The 23133-nt window shown below is 38.9% G+C and overlaps 1 protein-coding gene across 1 annotated transcript; it reads right to left on the bottom strand.

Moving 5' to 3' along the window:
* Positions 1–790: 790 nt before the first annotated feature.
* MCCC1 (methylcrotonyl-CoA carboxylase subunit 1) lies at positions 791–21901 on the bottom strand. Its single transcript, XM_071566175.1, has 19 exons — positions 21827–21901; positions 20895–20941; positions 19796–19935; positions 19285–19380; positions 19009–19130; positions 17892–18039; positions 16975–17096; positions 15704–15815; positions 15301–15382; positions 14409–14536; positions 12546–12729; positions 11929–12038; positions 10424–10640; positions 9634–9720; positions 9008–9057; positions 6721–6858; positions 4904–5011; positions 3859–3930; positions 791–2366 (listed from the first exon to the last, which is right to left on the bottom strand). The coding sequence occupies exons 1-19, from the start codon at positions 21880–21882 to the stop codon at positions 2247–2249; spliced, it is 2139 nt and encodes a 712-aa protein (XP_071422276.1). The 5' UTR covers positions 21883–21901; the 3' UTR covers positions 791–2246.
* Between the last annotated feature and the right edge of the window lie 1232 nt (positions 21902–23133).

Raw genomic sequence — 23133 nt, 5'->3', positions numbered from 1 at the left:
TATCATGTGCTTCTTAGCAATTCACATTTATAACACAAGAATTTATTTGTAATGAACCAAAGATTTCTAAATATTTTGTTAATTAAAATTCTGTGTTAAGGTACAACCTACCTTTAATAATTCTTTAAGCATCCCCAAGGTCAATTAAATCACATTGCCATAGAACATTTAAAGTGTTCAAATTGTAGTGACAGTGACTTCTGGAAGAGATTTTATTCTGAAAGAAACACGACCATCATTATTTGAAAAATCAATCTCACTAGAAACCTCTAGAGATAAAACCCTAACATCTGACTCTCAGAAGTGAGGGGAAATTATAACTGGTAATATTATTTGTCTCCCTTCGTTCCTAAGGGAGGACATTTTGTCAGCCTGCAGGGAACATGTTCTGTTTCCCTGGCTCTGTGCACAAGCTGTGCAGCCTCAGCGGGCACAGAACCTCATGCTGTGAGTTCCAATGTTTTGGTACCGACTCAGTGTAGCAAAGTAGGTCTAGAAACACAACTGTGTCACACTTCTCTCACTTAGAGAGAAAAAAAAATAAATGCCTCTTCAGGACTGAGCTCATGTTTCTATATGTAGATTCCATTTCTAGATCAGATAAGCCACCAACCTCACCTACAGAGAAACAAATCACAACTGTCTGATTTCTGCCTCCCAAGTGTGAGCTGCAGACTGTGGTCATCATCATCAGATGAGACAGAAACAGCTGCTTAAAGCCTTTAAACTAATGCATGAACAGAAGCAACCAAGGAAAGCACAAAACGGAGAAAAATGAAAACATTCAAAGTGAAGCTTAATTTTTATTTGGCAGTAAATAAAAATCAGTGTGGCAATAGTCTAGAAGATGATTACTGTCATTTTTTGTTAGGTGGCCATAGGATTAAAAAGAAAATTGAACAGTATTACAATATGCTTTTAATATACAGACCATCCAGAGCCATTGCTTTTTTTACAATTTTTTTCTGCACTGCAGGCAAGGCTGCACAATTACAGCAGATCAGAGAATTCCCCATGATGTTGCACATTGATTCAGAAGTGAGATTTCAGAGAAGTGTAAGGATCCATTTTCACAGATCTAACTACAAGTTTGGGATCACTGCAGCATCTGATTTTTTTCCTTTCTGCATTATGAATCACATTATTGAATTAAATTATCATACCAAAACTTCACATGACAAGCAGAACATCACATTAACTGAAAGGTAAAAAGATTTTGAAAGTTGGCAACAATTAAAACATAATTTCTTCTTTCCCTTTTCCTGTTTCTCTGAGAAGCTTTTTGAATAAGTTAAAATAAATTTATGACAAATGACTGGTATGCTGAGTTTGAGTATTTTCTTTGCATATTAAAAATCCTAACAATTTTCCCTTGTGAAGCCTGGCAGATATTTCATGTTGTAACAAAGACTTTGGTGTACTTCATTCCAGGCAAGAAGTAACAGTAGAACATGAACAATATGGGAACAGTAAATGAGGATTTTGAAGTCAGTATTCTACTTTGGCACACTTTCCAAGTATTAAATAAGCTTAGCTTTCTGTGTTACTCCTTCATATTTAAAGTTCAAATGATACTTTTAGAAACCAGTTATGCTCCAACTTTGATTCTTGTAGCAAATGTATTTGAAAAATGCTTAGGTTCAGATATTTTGAGGTATATTAAAATAATTTTTGAAATGGAAATTTTCACTACTCATTGAGGTAAACAGGGAAAACAGGTGTACCAGAAAATACCAAGAGGGATTCTAGGCTAAGAAACAATCCTGAATTCCCTCTTAAGGCAAAAACATAAACCACACCCAGGGAGTCTGCCAGAAAATGAATTCATAAAATAACTGTCTTCCTCCAGATTTCCTTCCAATCAATCCTCCTGTATCGCAGGGAAAAAGGCAGCTGTGAATGAAGAAGCAAGGCAGAAGAACCCAACCTGTCTGTACCTTACAGTCCTAAATAACCTCTCCCATCTTCTGAGATCCTCACCTTTTCCCAGTCTAATGCCTTTCCACGGCAAACAGAACCACAGAACAACAATCACACAGGCCCACAGGTTATAAATATGATTACAGGATAGTGATACCCAAATTCCACTGAAGTCAGCATAATTCACAGTCAGGCTATGCAGGAAGTGCAGAGGAAACCAATTCCTCAATCTCTCATACAAAACAGTTTGCTGAAAATATGAAGAAATCTTCTCCTGGGAGAAAAATCAGCAAAGTAGAAAAAGTAAAAAGCATCTTCCTTGAAGTTTATTTTGACTCAGCCTCTTCCTCCCTGAATTCCACGAGTGGAGCGTGTCTGTTGGCCTGGGCACCTTCCTGGAAATTGACCTTTTTTATCACTCCTGCCTTCGGAGCCCTTATGATGTGCTGCAGAAACAGAGCAAGAGTCAACCAGCAGAGAACATGGTTCTTTCCTTCTCTCTCTCCAGCAAATGCTAATATTACTCTTTGGTGCAATTAGAACCAAAAACATTTAATTCCTTCCTCTGACACGTATATTTATTTTAAACCTTCTTTTAAAACATTATACCAGTCCATTTTCAAGTTCTCATGAATATTTGATAAGTATACTGGGGACAAAAATGCTACATAATTTAATCTTACGAATTGTGAACAGCTGAATATTATTTTACTTTTGTTATTGTAATAAATACTGAGCAGAAATAATACAGTTTTAATCCAAAATGTTAATCATATAGCAGATTTGTTCCCTTAAGAGGAATCTGCAGATTTACTAAACATATTCTTGTTTTCTGGCCAGGATGGGTCTTTATTGAACAGATATTTGGCAAAATCGAGATGAAATCCAAATACAGCTACTAATGACAGAAAAGGAACAACATGTTTACACACCAACCCCCAGGCTGGTCTGCTTGTTATTGTACCAGGTTAGTTTTCCTTTGTAGCTGAATTTCTTGGTATTTTTCTACATAGGGTTAGTCTAGTATCAAAACATTTAGTATCAGATATTAAATCCTCACATCTAAGCCACGACTCATGTAAATACTAATTTGCTTTTTAAATTTTACAATTTATATTTCAATAGCACTTAAAATAGCAACTCAGGTGATGTCAGTCAGATATCAGCTGGAGAGGCACAAACATATTTAGCATCCAACTGCAAAGAATTTTGAGTGTAGGGTTTTTGGTGCACAATGGGTTTATTTTATGTAAATTCAGTATAATTTCCAAAAGGACATGATAAGGGAAAGGCAGATATTCTCAACAATGTTAGTTTTGCTACCACAAACTGTGGTCTATTTTAAACCAATAGTTAAGCCAAACCAGTTCAGGCTACAAAAAACTTAATTCAAGCAATCTGAGCCACAGTTAAACACTGTGACAAGATAAAATGGCCCAAGTGCTGGTCCACTGAATGCCACATGGACAATTACACAGAATCTTTAGTGTACTCGTGGTAAAACTTTATGTAAATAATAAAAATATTATACACAAAGAATCCTGTGCATATTTACAAAGTCTCCATTAGCTAAATTTCTGCCTGAAGTAATGGCAGATACTCCTTATGCTTGGATCACAATCAGTGAACAAGAGAAATATGGAGAGTCCTCTGCTAGAAAAGTCAAAAGAGAGGAGGGGACAGAAGGCCTGACACAGCCAACCAAATGTATGCTAAACCAGCTGCAGAATACCATGAATTATATAATCATCATTTGTTAGTAAAATAACAGCAACTATAATCCTCTAAAATCTAGTCAGACACAACACTTGTTTTACAGCAGATGAGTGATACTGACATCTGTGAGCTACATCTTACTTCAATAATGCAACCAAAAATTATTAAATTCTGACCAGATTTTTATTTTCTCAGTAATTAAAACCTTTACATGTCACTTACCTCCATTTTCATAGCTATCATAACCATTAGAGGATCTCCAGTCTGAACCTTATCCCCTGCCTTCACAAACACCTAAATTCAAGAGAAAATTGGAAAAAAAAATCATGCCATTAAAAATCATCAGCTGGATCTTCACTAGCACAATCCACAGAGATTGTGGGTTTGCAAAACCACCTCCTGTTAGTTTTATTATTGTTGAGTTGGACATCTGAGTTCTCTAGATAACACTCAAGGGAAGTCAAAGCTGCAAGAGATGCCAGCTGCCAGGATGAGCAGGAAGACATTTACCTATCAAAGATGGAACACTAGAAGAGATGATTTATATTCCACCCTTTCTGGCTTAAGCATTTCTATTTTGGGAAAGTGCAGAACCTCCTCCTGCAGCCAGTCCCTCAAGCCTTTTAAACAACACCCAGAAAGAAGATGGCAGGAGCCACTTTGTTTTTGAACAATAACTAATTTAAAGTGTTCACTCAGTGTAAGAGATCCATGTTCAATGCGCTCGACTCTCTGAAAGGGTTCATGCCTTTTTGTTCCCATCAGAATTCTTTAGCCACTAAACTCTTCTGGAAATCTCTTCCCTGTTGAAACTTTGTCACTGTACAGGGAAATACACAAGACCTGCCCAGCTAAAGAAAAAGAAATACATACACAGGTTGACAAAAAGGCATGTCTGCGTATTTCTCTTTTCCAAGTGCATCTCACTTTTGTCAGATGAAATGAATCAAACAGCCTCTAACACTTCAGGGAGCTTCCACTTAGAAAGTAATTAAAATGAAGAAAAAATTATCTAAGCAGTAGCATAAATCAAAATATTCAGATCTTCCAGAGCTCTAGAGAAAGAAGACTAGAAACCTTAAAAACTCCTGAGTGGCTGCTAAAAACTCAGAGTAAACAAGGCTTTTTCCAAACAGAAAGAGTCCCACAGCACTGGCATTTTGGGCTGTGATTGTTTCCTGGTAGTACAGAAGCACCATTTCTGGAAGAGGAACTTGGATATATACACATGGGAGAGTTTCTTTCCCACCCCCGTGGTTGCACTTACCTTCTCCACTGTGCCTGTCATGGGTGCCACAGCCCCTGCCTGCTCTGCCGCTGAGCTCACTGCAGACAAGAACTTGGGCACAGGGAGGGCGACCTGAGCTCTGCCTTCCTGTGGAGAGAGCAGCAGGGCAGGGGAGTGAACGGCACAAACCACCAGTGTCTGTGCTGACACACAGGGCAGAACAGACCCAGCCTCAGGCACACCCGTGGGCTCTAAGGGTGGCAGAGCCCTGGGGTCAGGGCAGCAGGGGCACTGTTGGAGCTCTGCCACTGTCAAAGGCCTTCAAAGTGAGTCCTGCTGCTGCTGAGGATCAGCAAGGTAGGAACAAAACCTTGCGAAGGAGCAGCTCCATGTGGATCTTTGTGTGTATGTATAGGTATGGCCAAACTTCACAAAGAAAGATTGGGAAGGGTTCTCCCCATGTGGGTGAGCCCTTCCAGCCAGTGCAATGGATTTTTTAGGTGAGGCTCTGCGTGCACAGAACTGGCCCCACCGTTTAAGTCCCAAGGTCCATCTGCCACGGCCGAGCGAGCTTGGACAGTGACAGGGAAGTCCTTGGGACTTTCACAGCCCTCAGTACTGAACTGGGGCTGACCCTGCTGAGCATCCAAGATCTGATGGGATCCAATGGCAGGGAGGCTTTAACTGCCAGGGGATGGTCCCTACTGAGACTCGAACTCAGGACCTGGAGATTCCGAGTGCAAAGTGCTCTCCATTACACCACGGGACCGCCAGATCTTTGTACAAAACCCATATTGTACCTCCCCATCCAGGCACCCAAACACAGAGGGGTTCAGAAAATGCATAAAGGCTGTTTGCACAAGGGGCAGGCAGGTTGCTGCAGCAAGGAAGGGACATTGGCATCTTCACTGCCAATGAGAGCTTCACAATTTACAATAAAATTAATTCAGTGCTACTTTAGTAAAAATTTCTCACTGTTATTCAAATCCCTTAAGTCCTCTCAGACTTGGTGCCCAGAGTTTTCCAAACACTCGTTCTCCCCCACACCCTGCCCATACCCTAAAACTCACGTGATTTCTTCTAAATCCCCCAGCCCAGACTCCACTCTCAAAACAGGAAAACTGAGCTTTGCCATTCCAGCATGAGCTACTTTGTCCTCACCACTGGAGCAGCAAAGTTTTCACTGCATTCTGCTGGAAGTCTTAAGGGGCTCACAGCTAGAAGTAAATTACTGAAACTAACACATAATAGTTTATTTATTTAGATTACACGTTCACTGAGTTACTTCAGAGACTTCCAATCTTTAACTCCAGGTAAAAAATTACCAGCCTAATAATGGAAATAAGGGTTCCGCTTCTTTCAAATGCCATGTGCATATATACAACAGATATAATACCATGGTAACTCATAATTCCATTCTTTTAATATTAGCTGCAGTTATCTCTCCTCAGACCAGTACTGATTTATTTCTTGTCATGTAATTTAAAAAATGAAATTAAAATATCAGGTACAAGCACTTGCAAATAATTGTCAGTTTGAACTAATTGCTGCTGTTCTATGATAAACTTCGATACCTGACAATTTGAATACTTTGTGTTCCTCCCCTCCTAAGCCATCATCTCCAATACACCTAATTGTATTTTATCTTTCTAAACGTAATTCATTTTCTCATTTATGAACCATAAGCAGTGAACTTCTAATTAGAGCTATAAATCCAGCAAGTAGCAAAACATTATAGGTCAAAAGAAGAAATTAAAAATTGTGATTCCCTTTCACATTCTCTTGCAACTTATATTGCTCATTTTCATGGATAAAATTCTGAAATTTTAAACTTGTGATAAAGAAAGGAACTTTACCGGAAAGAAGAGATAAATGGTGTTGTCCATAATGACCAATTTGGACTTAGACACTGTTCCATTTACTGAAGACCTCAAGTAAAGCGAATCACCCTCATTCAAAATCTCTCCAGAAACCAGGAACGTTTTATCTTGAATCTGAAAGTTAAATGCTTTTATAAGGACAAAGGTTAACCCTTCATGACCAATAAACCAAAAGATACTATTTGTACACTCATAACCTTCATAGACAATTTTGTAATTAAAAGAAAAATTATTTTTAAATATTGTGTATCCTTTATTTTTCAGTTAAGAGACTGTATTCTGTATCCAGTACAAACAGCTCACAAATATATTTACTATATTCACCCAGGAAAATTTTTATATTAAATAAAGGTATACTATTGCTCAAGAAAAACAAACAAAACCCCAGAGAATGTTCAGTTTAGTGATGCTACTTAAATCCAACATTTTTATTTGTCCTAGCATCTTGACTTTTTCAAACTGAAGAATCCATCTGATTTAGCTGTCACCATATTCCACGTTGTTTTCCAAAAGACAGGTAACCCTCTGCCTTGGAAAGTTGTAATGCAAGAACTGCAACACAGTCAGTGAACCCACAAAGGAGCAGAGCAGTAATGGAAACAGTGTCAATTAGACACCAAAACTGCCAAAGAAAGACCAAATGGAAAGGTCATTTCTTTGTGAGTAATCCTTCATCTGTGTCTGTGGAAATTGCATTTGTGCCACAACTTCAGCATACAAAGACTGTAAGAATACAAACTTAAGTGCCTTATATTTAACTGATATGTTTACTCCTAAGTAACATCACTGAGCAAAGAATTAGAGACTTGCTGGTGTTTCAGGAAGGTATGAGTAGAAATAAAATTCCATTTTCATTTATATCATCACATACTCTTCTTCCACTGAAAACTGCATTGAAAGGATACTGTTGATCTGATACTGATCCCTGAGAAGAAATCATTTGCTTCATTAGCATCCTGAGCAGGGGCACAAATTAGGGCAAGACCTTGGAAGCACTGGGTGCTCAGCAGATCCATGGCCCAGCAACCTGTCCTACTGGATGGGCCTCAGGACAGGTTTTGTATCACTCCAGAGGCAACAACCTCCTCATAATCAGCTCCCAGTTATGTTTCTCCATCCTTTACTCCAGCTTCTCTCCACATCCATCTCAACCCCCATTCCTGCTTCTTCCTTAGTAGTCTACCTTCTCCCCAGTTGCACTTCCCTCCACAAATATCCCTACATCCCTTCCAGCCTCTCTTTATTTTTGCTGACATGACTTACATGAGACAAGCCTCAAGTGTAAGAGCTCTGCAGCATTAAATATGTAATCAATACTCTCAAAATATCCTGGGTATTACTGGAGGGATGTGGGTTATCTCAGTCTTTGTAACCATAGAAATAAGGGTTTGAGCTACCAAAGCACCATAATTGTCTCATTGTTTTCCTAGTACGCTCCTCTCTACACAATCTAAGAGTTCATAAATACTTATTCTCCCAGTTCCCCTTTTCTGAATTTGGGAACAAGAAGCTGAACAACAGAGAGAGCATTCTCCAGCATGCTCTCATTCTTGGTGCCAAATCTGAGAGGAAAAACACTGGACAGGGGATGCAAGAAGGGCATTAACTCTCAGCAAAACACAACCCCCATAAGCCACACAACTGGAGACTGTCACGTGCACACACAAAATTATCCAAGCTTGAGGCATCTTGAGCTGTATCCTACAGGAGCTCCATAGCATGGACAGAGAAGCCAATTCTATGGGGTATCATTCAATTATCTAACCGGAAGATTCCACATCTCATTTGGTAATCACTTCTCAGTTTCCATCTTCAAAATAAAGTGAGTGTTATCTTACAGATAATGCTTTAGAAAGCTTTTATTTATCCCACAGGAGATCCATCTCATGCACAGAACAAAGCAGGGGTCATGTGGAAAAAAAGTCTTTTTAAATGCAGATTTAAATCTAATTTCCCATGTTGTAGAAAGACAAATTTATGGAAGAAGAAAATAAAGAATAAGACCTTTAAATGCTGAAAATATAAATGCTTTTCTTAGCCTTATTTTCAGAAGCATTTTAGTAGCTCTTCCATGGTAATCCAGCATCTAGCAAAGATAATTTCAGGCAAAAATAACAGTGTACAGCAATGGCTGCAAGTAAACCAAAATAGAATCCTGTATCTGTAATCACCAAGCAACTTTAGTAACAATTAATACTAAGATAAATCTACAAGAAGCTGATTCTTTTATCTAATGAAATATCTGAAAAAATTGGACTTGTACCTGCATTTTGTATGACCCATCTTGATTGTAACTTACAGCCACATCCACAACTGTTCAATAAAACAAAATATGTATATGTAAGTAGATTTAATTATAGTATCTAGAGAATGATGACATATAAACAATATTTATCTTTCTTGATAAAAATAAGATCTATCCACACTAAGAAAAGAACCAGTATTTTCAGGTTAGCTTTGCAGACATTGCAGATTTCATACTGAATTCCACACAATTTGTTTTTCAAGGACGAGCACCTGAATTTAATCTCTGAAATCTGAATGGTGTTATCTGAACAGAAAACAGGTTTGCAATAGGAAGAAGTGCTGAGCACTTTCACACTAATGAAGTAAAATAAAAAATCACTGGCATTCAGCTCTTTTTAAAATGCCAACCTTATTCATTTAAATGATGAACAATGTTAATGTCATTTGAATTTGGTTTACATCTCCTCAAGATCTGGATCAGTGTGGGTTAAGCATGCAGTTCTGTGAATTCCCAGCTTAAATTGCATAAAACTCAAACTGCTTCTATTTGCTGTTTCTTAGCAGGAATTTTCAAGCATCAATTGAAATAATTTTATCCATCAAGTACCTCCCTTTCCTCAACACACTTTTTTATTAACTTACTGTTTTCCCCATCCAGCAGAGACAGTTTTCTGGTATAACATATATTTATTCTTCTACCAGTGCTGGAAGCAAACGGTGAGAATTTATCTACAATACAAAATGCACAGTTATGTTACTGTCATTCTACTTTGACAAAACACAACACTCAAACCTTACACCACAAAATCACTTCCTACTGTTATTACCATCATAGTTATATTTTCACATTGCACATGAAGGTCTGGGGAACCACTGAGAGTGAGAATCCCTCAGCCTTCAACACTGGATAAACTGATGCTGTGAAACCTACAGAAAACACCACCCAACAGCACTGAGATTGGGGCATTGGCTGTTCTCCATGAACACATCCTTGAACAGCACAAGAAGGGACAGGAATTTGACTACACAGCAGATTCTGATTAACTCTTAGGTGAAGGTTTCATCAAATCCCACTCTGAGCAGAGTCAGTTTTATGTCTGGAGACCTTGGACCAGCTGTAGGACTAGTACAGGCAGATGGTCCCTGTTTGTGCTTGTCAAGAGCAAAGAGCACACGGTGTCACTGACTAGGAATCCCAAGGTCTTCCAGATAGTGCCTGTCTGAAGTGCTGTGGGCAGAACTCTCTGCATTGCAGTGGTGATACATTCCATATTTGTGCCTTAACAAAAGTTCCAGTCTTCTCTGAGTGCAAACATCTGAGAGAGGCCAAAATGCAGAACCCTGAGCAGGCACAAAGTAGGTCAAAGAAAGAACAAGCAAATTAAATAACTGCATGTGAGCTCACAAAATAAAACAGGAGAATAATCCTTACCCTCTGACTGATCTCTAAAGGCATCTGTTAACATTTTCTCTTTCAGTATAAGCCCAAGAGCTGCCTGACACATAACTTCATGTGGAGTTGCCTTTTTGGTTGGAAATAGTTCATCATGGTGTTGAGGAATGAAATTTGTGTGCACATTTCCAGCCTCAAACTGGGGGTGTCCTGACAGGCTCAGTAAGAAATCAATATTAGTGCTTAATCCTACAATCTGTAAGGAAAGAGAAGCATATTGGCAAATGGAAGTTATGGATGAGCATGCAGGTTTCTGCTCAGGTGTAGATAAGAGGAGTATTTTTTCAGATAGCACCATCAAAACAATTTAGCAATAAAATATAATTCATTCAACTGGTCTGTTTTATTAGCAGTTAAACCAATGACACTAAAAAAAAAAACCACACAACAAACCAAACAAAAACCCAAAGAGTTGCCTTCTCAAAACCACTTTGTTTTCTAAACACTACCTTTGTTCCCTGTGAAGCTGAGGAAAGTTTCCCAGCAACAGCAGTGGGAGGTAATTTAGGAAAAAACTGTTTTGGAAAATCATGCTCTGAGTATTTAAAAGAACATTCCTAACTTGACAAGTCCTTCTTATGAAAAATGAGTTACAATAGTTTTAGCATCCCATATTTGATCTTTTAATAGTAACAAGTGGGAACAGGGACTTTTATAAATTTACTAGATACTATTAATTTCCTGTATTGCAAAACTCCCAAGCAAACAATGTAATTATTTCAGAGAAATCAGTGAAATGGTTAACTATGTTACACTGTCAGCATGTACTGACAGAACTGCTAAGAAGGAATTCTCTTTGGTTTTTCCAGAATTTCTCTCTTTCCCTTGAAGTAATTTTCATTTTTAGCTAAGACAATAAGGGGTCAATATTTTCAGTCCTTCAGTAACATTCATGTTGTTGGTTTAAAAGTATAAATTAATTCTGTAAAATAATACTCAGTCTCATGTGAAATCCAAACTTCTGAATTCCACTTTTGGAAAGAGATACAATACCTGTAGTTTTTATAGGGAAAAAGGGAACATTTCTTAAAAAGAACTGAGAGCATATTTCTTTACTATATGTATAGTCTAAAAATTTAGTTGTTGTTAAAAATTATAAATTCCAAGCAAACACTGTCTGACACAAATTCCACCTAAGAACTCCTTTAAGTTTGACAAAACTCCAACTGAAACTATTCTTATTTAGGCTTATTCTTCTACACAGTCTCAGGTGCATCATCCACCTGAAGGTATCACAAACTTAAAAATCTATGTGTAAAACTGGACTTCACACTTCTACTCTTTCCACCAATGAAAAAAGTTTGAAAATTAGGAAAAAATACAACTTCTGCAAAAAACTAATGATTTGGAAACGGTGGTGGCAATGCAGGCTCCCTCTCAGAAACCACAGTTGTTTTATTGTAGCATTTTATGCATATTTTGTTAGCTCAAGGTTCACAAAGTCAGCTCAAGATCTGAAATCACACTGGGCTCCCTCTACTTACATTATATTGGTGCAAACTGTATCTCAGCTTCCTCAGCGCCGCTGGCCGATCCTCAGCCCAAACAACCAGCTTTGCAATCATTGGGTCATAATGAACAGAAACCTCATCACCTAAAATACATAAATTAAAAAAAATATGTTGTAACACTAAACCAAGTGTTTCTAGAAGTTGCTCATGCAAAGTACTGGATACCACATGGCATCAAACTCAGACACAATTCATGGCCACATTTCTCCTGATTAAGGTTCTTCAAGGACACGATGACGTGATCTGGCATTTCTTCCAGGGCAACTTCAGTACAGACTTTGCAGACATAACATTACTCAAATTCAAGTTCTTTGTTGCAAGAAGATTGATAAACTGTGAGAATACAGTCAGTATGATGCAATAGACATTAATATGGATACAGGTAAATAAAGAAAATAAGGAGGTAAATAAAGTAGTCAGTGACTGACCAAAAATACATGAACAAGCATAAAGAAGAATAATTCTGTAGAGAGGTGTCTTTATAACAACACCCTGTCAGACAAACTTATTTAGGCCAAAGAGAGAAATGCTTACAAAGAAAGCATTTTCATGTTAATTATTTCTTATTACATCAGAGCCCTCAGTTTTACCTTGTCTGACTCCAGTCTCTATCCTGGTGAAACGATCTGCTGGTGGGGTGGACAAGTGTAACAACGGCCCAGCTCCTGGCATAAAGTTATTATCAGGGTCCTCAGCATATATTCTGGCTTCAAAGGCATGGCCCTGGAGTAGGATCTCTTCCTGCTTTAGGGGAATCTTCTCTCCTGCTGCTACCTGAAAACAATATGTTCTTTCTTTAGTGCAGGATCAATATTCTGGAGTGCTGACATATGAAATATTAAATATCCTTCTTCTAAACGTGAACAACTGGAAAGCACATTAAAAAAAAGTACAAGGAGAAAAAAAGTGGTAGGTCACAGAAGGCTAATTCTGAAGTCACTCCTCCCTTTTTTCTGGAAGTCACCAGTCAAAGGACTTCGAATTACTATTGTGTAAATTCATCATCTACTCTTTCAGACAGCTAAAACATAATGGGAAAAAACAGCCTAATATTTTTCTACCGGTTATGTAAAAAAATAATTAAATACTTAAGTTAAAACCTGGTCAAATAAGACAAGACTTAATTAGACAAAAATTGCTCCAAAAGCAGATGATAAAATGGGTTATTGGCAGCCAGCACTACCAGCACACACTGTTGATTCTTCTGTTTTGTGGGACCTGTACATTTAAGGTTTCTCTAAGGGGATTTCTAACAAGGAACCTTCAACGGGGAAGGAAACATCATTTTTATTACTCAAAGTAATTCACATGGCAAATACAAGAAGAGCAGCAACAGGCCAGTCTGAGACTGAAAAAAACACAAGTTTTTGGGGACACTTAAGCAGAGACAGGATCCCAATTTCCAGCTACATGGGAAAATACAAGTTCCTATTAAAAATTTTGTAGCAACATTTCACCTTCTTTTGTAATGTCAGGGGTTTTTCATAATCTGCTTTCTGCCAACAAACTACAGATTTCAGCAGAGACAGCAGAATATAACTTAGTCTTTAAAGAAAGAGTAGTTACTGTACAGATTTACAAAAGTAATCTCTCCAAGAACTGACAGACATTTTTTATCTATTGAGTCATTAAGCCACGTGCCAAGACCACTCACTGAGCATTTCCACCTTCTTTCTCTTTCTTCCAGCACTGTGATCCCTGCTCCAACACAGCATTCAATGCTCAATATCCAATCCCAGACCAGGAAAACAAATGTTCCTTCTTTTTGCATCAGCATTCACCATTTTAATTTCCTTTCTGATTACAGTAAATACTTCCCCACCCTTAAGCTCACACTACTTAAGCTCAGTGTGTGCTGCTGTCCTCACTTCTGGATTTATCCAACCAGGATTGGTTTTCATTTCTAGTTCCCAAAGGTCCAAACTTCCTATTATCATTAGAATGTGTGAGCCATCTCTCTACAAATTGGGTGTGTGAGGAAATTGCCCACTTCCAGTCCACACAACACCACATTTATTTTAGAATGTGACTATACTGGTATAACACCAGACACATGTTTTTGTGGAGATTTTTATCTCCTATGGCCTGATCCAAGAATGATTTTCGGGCCAGACATACATTTGAACTAGTTTAAAAAAAATTTCATCACAGCAAGGGAGCCATCAGGACCCTACTCCTCCCACTCTCCACATTCTCTGTAATCTCTCTAAATACAATTTAAAAAATTGGCTTTTTCTCTACACAACCGGGAGAAGACTCAGTTGCAATTCAGAGCATGCACACAATGCTTACATCAAATACAGCAATGTTCCTCTGGAGCAAAGGAAACTCTTTGCTGTGAGCTGAACAGGAGATGAGGATCTGAAAACCCACCTGTTCTCTCACAGACAGGATCACAGAGCACTACTCAGCATCCAGGACAAATCCCACATGTAAAATCAATTAACACTCACCCTAAGTTGCCATTCCACCAAGTCAGTCCCAGTGATCATCTCTGTCACTGGGTGCTCTACTTGCAGTCTGGTGTTCATCTCCATGAAGTAAAAATTATGTTGGGAGTCCATAATAAATTCCACTGTTCCTGAAGTATTTAACAAAAGGACACTTCACCAAATAGTGAATTTATTTAATTTATTTAATTAAGCCAGGAGAACACTATTATTTCTAAATCAGATACACTGAATTTTATTAAATTCTATACAATTTATCTAAAAGGGACACAGAATTGAGGTCTGAAAACAGAAGGGTTGTTTCCTTGCACATTTACATGCTCTGTGCTGTTTAGCAGCCATTCTCCTCTACAGTAAGAGCTGCATTTCATTAGCACTTTAAAAAGTGCATCAAGACTACCTGAAGTATTGTGAATATTTATAGGGTGTGTAATTATTTTTAAAAATAAGTAACCAGAGAAAGCAGTGAGCAAACAAAGTCACAAATAATTCTGGGGAGGTTTTTCATGTGGGAAATGGTGTGGACTTCACAGTGAGTTGTGTTTTTCTTTTAAAGGCTTCAGTGTTTGAATATAAAGGGATTATTTTTTGTATGCTGAAAGAGAAATTATTTTTCCCTTGCTCTGCTCAAACTTACTAACATTCATAAAGCTCACTTTCCAACAACAGTTGAGTGACTGAATTATCTGGTCTGAAATTTTTCTTCAGCTGCCACTGGTCTTGAGCTCAGATATGCTAATTTAAATTTGTAATTACATCAGAAATAACTATGTGATTACTTGCTTAAACCTCAAAAAGAACTGGGGGATGTGTGTCATACTCTAAAACAACCAGATGCCATTTGCTTGAGACTTACAGAGTCATTAAGCTGAAAGCCACACCTCCCCAGACTCACCTGCCCCCACATAATTAACTGCTTTGGCTGCTTTGACAGCGGCTTCTCCAAGTCTCTTCCGAACCTCTGGATTAATTCCTGGCTGCAAATAATAGAAAAGATTATAAATCAATGCTAAGTTTGGTGATATTAAACCTACTATGTGTGAATATTTTGCAGTATTTAATAACTGTAGTGAAACCTTTATCTCTGTTATTCTTGAAATCTATGTAATTTTTCCTTGAGAATCATTTTCCTAAAGAAAGTAGTTTGTTCAACTGGAACACTTTCTGCAGCAAAATTCAAAAAGGTCTGAGAATTACAAATAAAGTACTATCCACCAAATAAATTTGATGAGGGGATTATTAATTACTTTTTAAAAATGTCAGTCCATTAAAAATATCATTAAGAACTTTCTGCTCACCCCCGGTGCCTCTTCAATGATCTTCTGGTGCCTCCTCTGCACGCTGCAGTCCCTTTCAAACAAATAAACTGCATTGCCGTGCTGGTCACCAAATACCTGGACTTCAACATGCCTGTTCCACAACCATAAATGTTTAAAAAACAAAAAGGCTTCAATGTATTTCAATAAAAATGTATTTCAATGCATTTCAATAAAACCTCCATCCTGTGACTGATTTCGTTCAAATGGATTTTGAACTTGGACACTTCAGCAGAACCTCTGACATGTTTAAATGTCTGCCCTCAAATAAGTGCCAAAAATGGAGAAAGGAGGCTGATATTATGTAAGATTTCAAGAGTTTTAGACATTCTCGATGTCCTAAATGAAACAGGGTTCTAACTGGCAACTACTGCACTGAAATCTCATAGGCTGTAGGATAAACAAGATCCCTGTCTGAAGGCTGTTATCTCTTTATCAATTATGATAAGTAAAAAACTTCCCTATAATTTGATAACAATAATTTCTCCCATAATTTACTGTGTCGCAATTCACAAGGGACAGCAGCAGCCCTGGCTCAGGAGTAACATTTATTGCAACACACCATTTCATAGGACAATGATAGTGGCAGAATTTTGTTCTGTCTAAAAAGCTAACAAAAATATGTCACCATTTTGACAATTCTCTGATAGTGGCAAAGGAAGTTCCCCAGGAATGAGATTTTTCTCACAACCATCTGATAGCACAGGCAGACTTTCAGTTTCTTTAGAATAAATGCTTTCTTTATAGTGATATTTCAAGAAAAACAGATGTGAAGTGCAAAGGTATCAAACAGACCTCTGTGAGAAGTTCTTTGTAAAAAATAAATTAACTCAGTTTCACAGGCCAAGGATGAGATAAACACTATCACTTCTGTTTTAAATATCAAAATAAAGGAAGTTTAAATAACTACTTTAGGACACCTGAAGGCAGCAGAAACACCATGACAGGGTGGCTCAGGTCTGTAGTTTAAGTATTACAAAGTGACCCTTTCTTCTTTAGATGTAAATCCAGTTTAGAAAGTTCACTCACTGCCATTGCCTCCCAAGTATCTGTATTTTAATTCCTATCATTCAAAACTAGGTCACTAAAAGAAATTCAACACTATGTAAACAATTTTGACCAAATCAACAACTGCCATGGTGCAAATAAAACACACAAGACTAATTTTCATACTATTACTATTACTAAACCAGTTATGTTTATTTAACCATAGAATAAACATTAGAGTTTATATTGAAACATCTATTTCTCACCTTGGATTATCTACAAATTTCTCAATCAGCATTGCATCATCATTGAAAGATTTCTTTGCCTCTCTCCTTGCTGATTCGAGTTGGTCCAGAAACTCCTTTTCTGAATGAGCAATTCTCATGCCCTAAAATACAGAAAAAAGGCTTTCTAAATGTCTAAAAATACATTATACAGTGAAAATCCTTGTTGTGCACAAACAGCAAGAAATAGCTTAACAATAACTCTTTTCCCTTCTTTCCTAAACTTTACAAAAATTGTGTATCAATTTCCAGTAAAATAACCCTTCTAAGTCTCACTGAAAGTGCCATAAAAAGTGTGAAAAACAGATATATCATCCTATTAACATGGGTGAGTACGAAAATCAATTTTATTCTCAGATATAATAGGAATTTTCCAAATTTGGCAAAGAAAAGCTCTTTTATGACAAAAAAACCTATTTTGGAAACAATTAAAATTGTCTGTAATTTTTTAGACATTTAAGACTAAAATCAGATTTAGACTGAGAGTTCACCATAAATTAAAAAGTGCTTAGACAAAAATATTCAAATTATATTTCTAATAATTTCTTAAGTGGCATTTAAAACTGCTAACAAAAGAAGTAACAAACTATTCACAAAGTAACAATTTCAAGTTATTTAATTTCACACAAATCCACAGGATGACTTTTCTGCTTTTGTGAATTACAGAAGATCCATTGAAATAAACAAAACTCTTCCAGTTTATTCCGGCCACTTACATTCTGCCTGACTGCACAACAAAAGGAAATGAGATTTCATTGTGCTAGATTGGACATCAATAATAAATTTTAACAAAAAGTATTTTTCCAGTTTCTTTGTTTTCAGATTCTTTTAGAATACTCAGTTACAGACACTGAGACATGATCACTTTACAGCCTGTGATGAACAGATCAGTTCCTTACCTTTCCTCCACCCCCACGAACAGCTTTAATCATTACTGGGTATCCTATTCTCTTGGCATGTTCCTTTAGACACTCATCTGATTGATCTTCTCCATGATAACCTTCAACAACAGGAACGCCAGCAGCAGACATTATAGCTTTGGAAGTGCTTTGACAGAACAGTTTTATATTTAGAATCATAATAATATTTACTTTTTCTTACTTTAAGCTCCAAACCTGTGTATGTTCCCAATGTTAATTCTCTTCATGAAAGCAGTTCCAGAGCAGACCTCAGCAGGACTATGTGCATGAGTGGGTTACACAGGATTGGACTGTAATTAATCACATGCTTCAAACTGGGATTTTTTTCCTCCAAGCTCTCCACATAAAAGTGGGAGTAAGTTTCCATTTCAGTGTTCTTTCCTGTCTTTTGACCCACATTATGGAGGCCAAAGCCTAAAATTTTTCAAACTACAACACTGTATCCTGTCAAAACTACATCTAAAGTTGTACAAAGGCAAAACTCTTTTGATGATGCAGGCTGGATTCACAACACATAAAATACTCAAGTGTAAGAACTGTAATTTCAAACACACATGCAAAGCTCACTAAATTACAGAGGTAATTTACCCTCACATTACAAAGTGATAAAAAATTACTTCTCCCAAATTACTATTATACAGCTCACGTGTAATAACCTCATTTCCATATTCTTGATTTATACTTCACACCCTAAAAGCATTTCTTTGATCTAAGTAACCAAGAATAAGGCCCTCTGATGAACTTACCACCCCATTTTACATGAGCCATAAAAACCCCAATATGAGGTTTCTTTTCCACTGCTCTTTTGACCAATATGCAAGACACCCACTCTGACTGCTCAATGCCCCAGTTCTGGAAAAGTAGAGCCATCACTTATTTAATTACTAAAATCCTAATAACTGAACAATCTTGATTGTTTCTATGTCTGTTGGAATCCCCCACCTATATACCTGGAGTTTATTCCTTTGAAGCCATAAAAATAAAATACAATGAAAATTGATAGAATAAAACAATTACGACACTGGTTATTTGTTAACAAGATTAGCTTTGCCAATCTGCAAACTGCATAACCACATAACAAATCAGAAATAGATACCTCTTAATACCCATATCTCTGATAGCAGATGAAGGTGGACCTATGAAGATGATTCCCTGTTGCTTGCACAGCTCTGCAAACTCTGTGTTTTCTGAGAGGAAACCATAACCTGGATGAATAGCCTAAAATAGAATAATGTTACCAGCCTATTTTTGTATCAGTTTAGCTTAAGAAGCTCAGAAACTTCAATGGAGTGTTAAGGAAAGTCAAGATGGGTTAAAATAAAGAACTAAAGACAGGAAAGTAAGGGAAAATTGAAGGTCCTGACCTACTCACCTGTGCTGCTGAGACCTTGGCCACCTGCAGTATTTTCTCCATGGCCAAGTAGCTCTGCTGGGAGGGTGCTGGACCAATGCAATGTGCTTCATCTGCCTGTTTTAGAAAAAATACATATGACACAGACTGTTAGCAAAATTGAGTTTTTCCAGCTAATTATATTATTTATCAGACTGGTAGCACCCAGCAGTTTAAATCACTGCCTCTCCTCATGGAAAGGCTCAACTGAGTGAAAGAAATTCTGACTTTCTTCCCAAAATTAAAGTCTGTTCTCTCACTCCTGGCTACTCTGGAGTTAGAGAGCCAAAATGTAGTGCCCTTGCTGTAAAGCTGTCAGGTGTTGGGACAGAGACCAGGCAAACTTTTCATCAATTCAAGGAAAACTTGGCAGTAACTCTACAGAGGTGAAAATAAACTGGATCAGCTCCGGATCTGCTTTCACATGGGACTTGTCAATGAGAAATACTGTTGTGAATGACTGTCAGTCACGAGCATAATGAATATACTTCACCATTGCTACGTGCATGGAATTTCTGTCTGCTTCACTATAAACTGCCACAGACTTCACTCCCATTTTCTTTGCTGTTCGCATCACTCTGCAGGCAATTTCTCCTCGGTTTGCAATGAGAATCTTCCCTATACTGTGACCTCCTGTTTTAAAGAACAAAGCTCAGTAAGAAAGAGATCCTTAAAAACATCCCTGAAAACAGCAATTTTTAAATTATGATTTTTTTATCATTTATAGTGTTTATGCACTTCTTCCAACAATGAAAAAACACATTTTTCACCCAAAAGCATTTCTATGCTACTCGTGGAATTTTCTCCTTAAGAGTCCTTATGCAGATTGTTTAAGGCTTTTTTATTATTTCCTTTTTAGAATCCAAGAAATATATTCCAACCCTAAAACACCTAAAGTTGATACTTGTAGTTTTGCATTGGGCTTCCTGGACTAACCAGGAAACAATCAACACCTGTGTTCTGTCCCCCCAGTAGAAGAGACTCACTTTTTTTTTAAGAACACTGTTCTCCACTGATACACAGTCACAAACTAAAAACAAGGTATCAAGTTTTTTGTTGTCCAGGTTTTTTAAGCAGTGACTTACAAGCTTCTGCAAAGTCTCATGACAGCAGCTACAACTTGATGAAAGTGTCAGGTCAGCACTGTCAGAGACATCAGTCAGATCTCAGCAGCTTAAACCTCACTAATATAATGCATTCTAAAACCTTTCACTTCAGACAACATGACAACAGAACTTAAATCATCTTGCTAAACACTCCCACTCTTCTTCATATTTTGTTTGAAGACCATTATGCCTAAAAAACAATTCTCACAGACTTTGCACCGTTTGTATCAGAAGATGAAAACATCACAAATAGTTGTCATTAAGTTCAGTATACCTATGACAAAAAAAATTATTCAAAATGTTGTTTAAACATTTAAGATTATTTCTGTTAGGTCAGCTACTACTTTTTTCAAAAGCTACAAAGATACTGGATATTTGTTTAAAAACCCTACAGGTTTTCAGCAACTAATGCTCTAAAACTGATTGCAAAACCATCCACATGACATAATAATTTATCAAAGCAGCTGAAGAAGTCAAATTTCATACCTGTCGTCGAGGCCCATTTCACAAATCTTTGTACTTGGTTCCATTGCCTGTGCAATATAAACACAGAAGTGTTACAAACGTGTATGAAGTGGCAGCTGAGCTACTTTTATTTTCAGGTGAGAGAAAGGCAGCCCTGAAACAGCCCTGGAGCTTTCGATACAACTATTTGTGCAGAACATCCTGAGGCACAACAAGGAAAGTTGTGCAAACTCCACCAGGTGTCCCCCCCAGTGCTTTCATTTAGACACAATAAAAACTATTCCATTGCTTTTTTTAGCAGCATTCAGGCAGAAATAGTAAAGTTTGCAGGTTTTCTTAATACAAGACTTTTAGTGGACCGAACAGCCACCATCTGGCATTTATCACAGAGTATTAAAGTACTTGGGACAGAAGATGTGGAGAACCACAAAACAGAAGAGCTTAGAGCAGCGACAGGAACTGTTTCTATGGAAAAAAGGTGCACAGAAATGTCAAAGACAGTCACGAAACCTCAAATGACTTAAACAACAAAATGTGTCAGCACAGGTGAAGTGGCAGGATCAAACCGAGAAAGCAAATTCCTGGAGCTGTTTTGATTAGTACACAAATCAACTCCGGAATTTTGGATCAAGTCCAGCAACTCTGAAGCACTGTCGGGGAAAAAAAAAAAAAGAAAAAAAAAAAGACACGGCACAACCAAACAGCTTTAATACCGAGAGAGGAATTTTTGTGATCTTCCCAAACTTCTCCCTCCTCACACGGTGTCAGGGAGTGCAGAGACCCCCGGGCCGCGACAGCGACCCCTCAAACCACGGGGGTTCATCGGCTCCGCCCCCCACGGGGCAACCCCGAAGCCCCTTCCCTCCCTCCTTCCTTCCCTCCGTCCCCCCCTCCGCGGGCAGCCCAGCCCCGGGCCCTCCATGGGCAGCTCCCGCAGCCCGGCCCGCACTCACAGCCGCCTCAGGGCGCCCAGCCCGCCCCGGCCCCGCTCAGCCGCCGCCAGCGCCATGTTGTGGGCGGGCGGGGGGCGCGGCTGCCGGGCCGGGCCTCGGGCAGGGGGCGGCACCGGAGGGACCGGGAGGGACCTGGGGCAGCGGGGCCTGGCACGGGAGCGACCTCGGGCAGCGGTGCCTGGCACGGGAGGGACCGGGAGGGCTCTCGAGCAGCGGGGCGTGGCACGGGAGTGGCCCATGCCCGGCACGGGAGGGGCCCGAGCGCGGCCCGGCCTTGTGGGGGCACAGGCGCTGAGCTGGCCGTGTTCCTTCGGGAATGACATCCGGGGTTGTAATTGGAAAGCCCACGCGGGAGCGGGAGGTTGTTGGGAAGGGCGCGGGTTGCCGCACGAGCCCCGAGCTCAGGCCCCAGCCCCGCGGTGGGTTCGGCACAGGCCGGCAGGGTCGGTGCTGCTCCCTCGGCCATCGCGGCTGTGCAAGGTCATAGATGATTTGGGTGGGAACTGACCTTAAGCATCATTCAGTTCCAGTCCCCCTTCCATGAGCAAGGACACGTCTCACTATCCCAGGTTACTGATAGCCCCATCCAGCCTGGCCTTGGACGCTTCCAGGGATGGGATATCCACAACTTCTCTGGGCAACCTGTGCCAGGGCCTCGCCCCCTCACAGGGAAGAATTTCTTCCCAGTATCTGTCAGAATAAGGCCCAGCTCACCCCCGTGCGGGGCCTTCCAAAACCCGCCCAGCCTCAGCACAGGCAAAACAGGTTATTTCAGGCAAAGCAGCCATGCTTTTTCACAAAGGAATACACACAATCCACTAATTGCAGTAGTTGCAGTGTTTAACATGTCTTGTGTGTTCTCCATACTCTGAAGCATGAAGCAAGGTTTTATACAATGAATATATTATATATACAAGCGACCTGTGCTTGTTGATTTGCCCTGGTGACCCCACACCAGGGGCTGGGTGGTTCAAGGAGGTTAAACAGACCTTGGGGAAACTGTACAGCCCCTTGGACCTGCCTGCAAGGCGTGGGGGGCTCAGCACTTGCTCTAAGCATGAGATTTTAGAAACTAAATCATTAAGTCAAGCTTCTGCTTTTCCAAAATTCATTCACTTCAATCTTCAACATAATATGCTGACAGAGATCCTCCTTTTGTCTTTCAAAATCCAGATTTTTAAAGTTTCATGTTTGTCTCTAAACACAAGATGGCAGCATTTTATGTAGTTTAACTATTGACCATTGGGAAGAGCTACAGATATTTCACTATACCTAAATCAGAGATGGTAGAGGAGTTGATGCTTTTA

The sequence above is a fragment of the Pithys albifrons genome, chromosome 11 (genome assembly GCF_047495875.1).
Source record: "Pithys albifrons albifrons isolate INPA30051 chromosome 11, PitAlb_v1, whole genome shotgun sequence".
Classification (NCBI taxonomy): Eukaryota; Metazoa; Chordata; class Aves; order Passeriformes; family Thamnophilidae; genus Pithys; species Pithys albifrons.
The sequence above is the reverse complement of the archived record's forward strand: the minus strand, read 5'-3'. Positions and strand labels throughout refer to the sequence as shown.